Source organism: Rhipicephalus sanguineus, chromosome 6, assembly GCF_013339695.2.
Source record: "Rhipicephalus sanguineus isolate Rsan-2018 chromosome 6, BIME_Rsan_1.4, whole genome shotgun sequence".
Classification (NCBI taxonomy): domain Eukaryota; kingdom Metazoa; phylum Arthropoda; class Arachnida; order Ixodida; family Ixodidae; genus Rhipicephalus; species Rhipicephalus sanguineus.
This window is the reverse complement of record NC_051181.1, coordinates 30,782,865-30,789,221: the sequence shown is the minus strand read 5'-3', so window position 1 is coordinate 30,789,221 and position 6,357 is coordinate 30,782,865. Positions and strand designations below refer to the sequence as shown.

The following is a 6,357-nucleotide window of genomic DNA, read 5'->3' as shown; positions in this document are numbered from 1 at the left end:
GCATCTCTCAACTGCGTGTCTCTGCTCCCACTATGGTTCCTAGAACCCGTATGATCGGCACCGGCAGCGAACAATGTTGATGATGATGATGATGTCCTCGTCTTTATCGCGCTCACCCACAAAGGTGGATGGGCCAAGAACCGGGCGGCAGGATGCTTGAAGTAATCACTAATTATACTAAACAAATCTTTAAATTTAGGTTAAAAATGTAATTGTTGAAGGAGCAAGCGAACAGACTATCGTTTCGGTAGTTTCTAAGATAAATAATAACAGATTTCGAATCAAGATTATGGACAGAGATAAATAGACGAACACGGTAATCTTTTTGTTTCATTGATGCTCTTGGTTGGGGTAAAGGCCCGAACGGGTGTGGCACACCTCAGTGCCTTTGTGAAAGGAGTTGAGTGCGATGCAGATGAGACATGCAAAAAGGGAGGTAGCAGTACAAGAAAACATGCACCCTGCATTCGCCAGGGAGGCATTTAATTTCACAGCCGTCGATGTGCCCTGTGGTGGACTTCAAGGTCCGCCGGCTACCAGACTGTCGTGTAGAAAAATAGACGGCACGTCCGAACGAACACTTTTAATGCAATCACGATGATGATTAACGGCGTCTGCTAGGCTGATGAAGACGAAGTTGCAACATCTTCCCGCGCCCAGCAGATGGCGTTAGTCGACTAAGAATGGGTATAGCAGCTGAACAGGGCGGTTGACTATGGCTCCGCCCTGCAGACGAATGTAAGAAGAGCAGACCTTTTACACAAACTTCTCTGCCCTTGTCGACATGAACTTAACCTGGGTCGTCGTAGTAATAGGCCTTTCTTGAAGGCACGTCAGGTTGTCGACGAGGTGTCCTTAGTCTGAGATGTACCGGGTAGCATTCAGTCTCTTGAAGTTCAGTCACAAGCCCATGTGATGAAGTCGGCTCTCTTGTGAGTTTTCTCTTGCATCTCATTAAGCACGAGGTGAATCGTAAAACATCCATACGAGAGCTCAACCACTCCGCGTGAAATATTTGTTTCAATGGTGTTTTTGGTGTCGTGGCGGCACATTCTGGAACTTCTGCGCGCATGGCTTGACCAGAGTCTTCTGGCCACCTTGAAGAATCCCCGATCCATTTTTTTTCCTGCCACCGCGGTCCTCTCTGCTGTAGCTTCTCTGCTGATATATATCTTGTCTGTAAGTCTCTCGGTTTTTCTTTGCCTCGGTGAAAGCGGCGCACGAAGGCTCCGTTGGCTTGTGGATTTTCGCCACCCGGTTCCCAACGAAGGTCTTTCTTGTTCAATGCTCGATGTGTCCTCAGTTTGTTGTCCAACGCAGTTTCTTCATCATCTCCACCAAGTAAACTTTCTGGATACCAATTATCTGTGAGAGCGTCAGAAGCACAGTCCTCTTCTACGCGTGTCTGAAGTACAATGACTGTAGAACAGTGAGTGCTGTTGCTTGGCAAAGGAATTGGCCCTTACACAGTCCATCCTAGTTTAGTGTGCACAGCTTTTAAGTTCTTCCATTTGTTGCACACGGTTTTCACATCGCCAGTCACAAAATTCCAGTAGTTGTCGGAGCCTGTTAGTAGCGCAATGGAATTTCCGTTGTCTTCCTCTAGACAAAGTGCTCGTGTATCCATTCCAGTTTCTTCCATTTTCTTTGTGACTTCTTCGCTTGGAATTGGAAGGTGCTCGCTTCAGATGTCCTCTACTTCTAAAGCGTCGACTACAATTGGTTCCTTCGTGGCTTCTTAGAAAATGCTGACACGGACTTTTCTCATTGTTTTCTGCATCTTGTGACCTCCGAAAACTCCAACTGTCACCGTTTCTTCTTGCAACAGCTGGCAGCCAAGTTGGCGAGCTGCTTTGATGGTGATGAAGCTCCGCTGGCTCCCTCCATCGAAGAGTACCCTGTAGTACTTTGAAGACATCGTGCCTGCTATCTTGGCTGTCAAGGACTGTAATAATACAACAGGGCTCGCTTGTTCCGAGAGCAGGTTGACTGCTGTCGCAGAAGTGTCGTTTGCTTTCTTCCGGAAGTCCGGGTCACACATGGATGTTACATGTCGTCGAGAGCATCTGCCGCATTTTTGTCGTCCCCTGCTGTCTCTTGCCATGTGTCCTTGCTTGAGACAACGAAAGCATCGCCCGGCCTTGGCGAGAATCTGCTTCTTGACCGCCAAATTCGTTTCGTCATCGCAGACTTCGGCACGATGCTTCTTCGACTTAAAAAATAGACATGGATCAGGCTTCCCTAGCACACTTTGCAGAGACGCTGCTGACGACATAGTACGATGCCCAACTCGTCGCGGCATCTCTCCAGTTGGTTTAGGGATGTCAGGTCTTCTTGGGGACGCACACGCCGCCAAAGTTTCTCTGCAATGAAGCTGATGTTCGAGGAAGTCCAGAAGATCTTCCAGCTCTTTCTCGATTTCGGTCGTCCTGTCCTGTGGGTCCCTTCGCGCTTGCATCGTTGATACAGTAGTTGTCATCGGCTTGTGAAGTTCGTGATACTTGAGCACCAAGTGCGATGGTATGACTCGCAAGAGTATCTCCCGTAGCATGGAGCAGTATGTGTTGGGGCTCGTTCCAAGCGCTTTGAGACTCCTCACATGCACTTGTACTTCGTTGTAGAGGTCTCGAAGTTTGGTGGTGCTAGAAGACGACAATACTGGCCTGAGATCTAGGAGGCTTTGAAGATGTTCCTGAACGATAATCCTCTCGTCCCCGAAGCCTTTCTTGAGGATATTCATTGCGTCTTCATAGCACTCTCCCGTTGCCTGGAGTCCGGAAATGGCTGCAGCGGCAGTTCCAGTGACAAGCGTGCTCAAGTAGTTGAATTTCTCGGCAGCGCGGAGGTCGTCGTTGTTGTACACTGCCGTCGAGAACTGCATCCAAAATCCATGCCATTTTTGTCGGTTGCCGTCGAATTTCTGGAGCTCTAGTTGCGGCAGTCTCGACTGCAAACCGACGGAAGCTTGACTCGTCGTCGTCAAAGCTTGGCTCGTCGTCGGGCGCGAGGCTTGAGACGCCTGGTTGTCCAGAATCGCAAAGCGAAGCTTTGCCGTCAATGTTACAATCTTTTCCCCATATTTGCTCGCGTCTTTAATCTCTGCCTCGATCAGCTCGTCAGGCGTCTCGTCTATTAGGCTTTCATCGATCTTCGTTATCTGTGCGTAGATCGCGTTGATTCGGTCAATTGAAACGCTGACCTGCGACGATGACAGCTCTTGTTCTCGTAGGCGGCCTTCCGCTTCTTTGACGATGCCATCCAGTGGCGAGCGCAAGCACTTGCGTCGTCGGAGTAGCCTTTCCATAGGTCAGTAGGCAGCCGGGAACTCTTCGCCAAAGGCTCAGGGGTCGCAGCGCGACACCTTGAATTGATGAGGCGTCGTTCGGAAGATCCCGCTGGGTTTCGGCACCATGTGGTGGACCTCAAGGTCCGCTGGCTACCAGACTATCGTGTAGAAAAATAGACGGCACGTCCGAACGAACACTTTTAATGGAACATGAAGAAGAAAAGATGGCTTGGTGCCCTCGAGCAAGCGGCAGCTCGTGAGGAGCAATCACGATGATGATTAACGGCGTCTGCTAGGCTGATGAAAACGAAGTTCCAACATGCCCCTCTCACTCTGACGTGCAGCTGTCACACACTGCCAATCCACCAAACCTACACCCAACTGTTTGAAATATGTGAAATAAACTGTTTATCTGAACATTCGCGTCTTTCAACTGGTACTTTGTCATTTTTTGCCTATTTTTTTGTTCTCGTGGGCACAATAAGGCAAGCGTGCGAGGAGGTGCCCGAAAGTTAAGTGGGCTGATTAGATTAAGAAGGTTGTGCGGATAACGTGGTCGCAGCAAGCACAGAACCGGGTCATTTTGAAAAACATAGGAGATGCCTTTGCCCTGCAGTGTGCGTAGTGAGGCTGATGAAGATGTATGAAACAAAAATATGTTTTCTTGGTGGTTTGTGTATTGAAACCAGGCTACCCGTTCCGTATCCAAGTGTCTTAACCAAATGGGCTAAACATACGAGCTTAAAGAAAGTGGATACATCTGAACCACATAAGTACTTCGTATCGCGCGCTGTTTCCGTATCGCACCGCATCCACGGTGGGAAAAAACTATAAAAAGAGAACATTCTGTTATGGTGAAATAAAAGCTCTGTCAAAGACAATATGTAAAGCCAACATTGAGAATTGGACCATCAGAAATATTTAGACTTCGGGAAAGTGTAAGCCAAATTCGTATTGCGGTTGCCACAGCATGCGCCTTCCATGGGGCCGCTGCAGACGAACGCTAGAAGGAAGATGAAAGACGCCATACCGATGCCGCCTGAAAACAGTATTTTAGAAAAGGCTGTAATCTGCAACAAAGCTCAAAGCCTACGCATCACTTACACAACTGTCAAATAAGTTTCTACGGGAATGTTTTGTATGCAGATCTCTGTATGTGCAATATTCTGCCCTTCGAAGTTGATTCGATTGCATGTTCACAGATCCATTGTGCAATCGAAAAGCAGAGGCTTTATTTACATGCTTTCGGTTACTTCAAGACGGAGCATAATTTAGCGTTGCAAATAACTTTAAGCAGCGCGAAAAAAGCGAGGACAACGCTGAGGAACAAACCCAACGCGATGAGCGCTTCGCGTTTGTTCGTTAACATTGGCCTCGTTTTTTTTCCGCGCTGCTTCAAGCCATTCGGAAAATGAAACAATTCGCCCAAACAATCCAGTTGATGCTATCACAGTTTAGCCGCTCTCGAGCATTGTACGAGGGCTCACTTGACTTTTAAGCCATTCAACTACGAATGCTACACACCAGAAGGTGTACCGGTATATTTAGTCCCCGCGGACGGTTCAGCGATGGTCAAATGTCTATGGTAGTCGAGTTAGTCGCCCAAGGAACCAGCAGTAGATTCTGTACGAGTCCTTTTAGGCATGAATTGTAATGTGTGCCTCAATAATCTTCCATATGACCCTAGGAGACCCGCTGATAAAGCGTGATTTTTAGTGGCGCAAGTGCCGAATGTTACCAAAGGAGGCCATGGACACGGTGACGATGGTTTGCAGAATATATGCAAAAATGAATTACATCTACGCTAAACATGGTGTGACTCTTAAATGGCCTAAATTAATCACCGCAATGAGTACAAGATACACACGTATCTTTTTGGTAAAATCATAGCAGCGAATGTGATGCGTCTTGTGAAAATGAAATAAATGGTTACTCAGATAATGTAAAGCAAAACAACGTTACATTGTCTTGCAGTGCATAGCCAAGAGCCAGTGCTGCTTTCCGCTTAACTGCGCTCAGGGTCGTTGTCTACAAACTTGGCGCCGCTAGAGTTAAGGGATCGGCCTTATCATATAAGAACACCATGGAATAACATAGATTTCCTGATATATAATTCATCACTGGAACGTCTCGAAATTATGTCGGCTTAAGGATGGAACTTCGTGTCTATGTCCGAAAGGAGGCTTGAAATTATTATGTATGCTTGGAAAAAAGCTTTCATTTTTAGAAAAATTGTGCCCATTTTTATGCTCACCATCGGCGCACGCATGCCGAAACCGATTATCCTATGAATATTTGGGACTGTTGGATGCCGCAAACGATGTGCAGTATTGTCCCCAATATTGATTATATGAAATTCAGAGGAATACAAACAAATTTACGGCACCGCACAGTGCTCTTCCGCTAAAATCCGACTACTGTGTCGCACTTTCTCAGCAAACCATGAATATTTTCTAAATGTCCGTAAAAGATCGAGTCAAGATATTCTAAAGGTCCGTAGGATATCCTTACATTTTCAATTGTTCTTTAGATGGGGATATCGATTTGACCCTGAAACATGTGCCCTCTATCTTCATGTGAGGTGCGCAGGAAACGTTTTCGAGACCACTGTACATGTAATCTGAATATGTATTCTCAACCACACTTCCCTTATTGTTACGTTCCCTTATTGTTAAGACGAAGACTGAACCACACGAACACAAGCGCTTGTGCTCAGTCTTCATCTTCTAAACGGTGCGCAATAACGTAACAATGAATAGATACCAACTGGCCCACGCATATACGCTTATAACTTCCCTTATTCTTCGTAAGCATGGTCCAGCGCATTGGTACAGTAGTTACGGGGCTCGGTGGATGACAAGCAGGTCCTGGGTTGAATACCGGCTGTGTCGGTCGCATTTTGATGCAGGCGAAATGCTAGAGGACCGTGTGCTGTGGGATGTGAGTGCACATTAAGGAACACCAAAGGTCGAACTTTCTGGAGCCCTCCACTACTGCGTGCCTCATAATCGTGTCTTTGGCACCTGAAACCCAAGGTATTATTACCACTACATAAGAATGCAAAGCTACAA

At 46.9% G+C, this 6,357-nt stretch overlaps 1 protein-coding gene across 1 annotated transcript; it reads right to left on the bottom strand.

Annotated features, from left to right (window-relative positions):
- Positions 1-330: 330 nt before the first annotated feature.
- Positions 331-3,304, bottom strand: LOC119397164 (uncharacterized). Its single transcript, XM_037664604.1, has 2 exons — positions 2,347-3,304; positions 331-386 (listed from the first exon to the last, which is right to left on the bottom strand). The coding sequence occupies exons 1-2, from the start codon at positions 3,302-3,304 to the stop codon at positions 331-333; spliced, it is 1,014 nt and encodes a 337-aa protein (XP_037520532.1).
- Between the last annotated feature and the right edge of the window lie 3,053 nt (positions 3,305-6,357).

Excerpts from the sequence above, each read along its gene's own strand:
- LOC119397164 (XM_037664604.1), bottom strand. The coding sequence starts at position 3,304 with ATGGAAAGGCTACTCCGACGACGCAAGTGCTTGCGCTCGCCACTGGAT. Across the intron at positions 387-2,346 it reads CAGAGAAACTTTGGCGGCGT|GCACTGAGGTGTGCCACACC; the intron begins GTGCGTCCCCAA and ends CCTTTCACAAAG.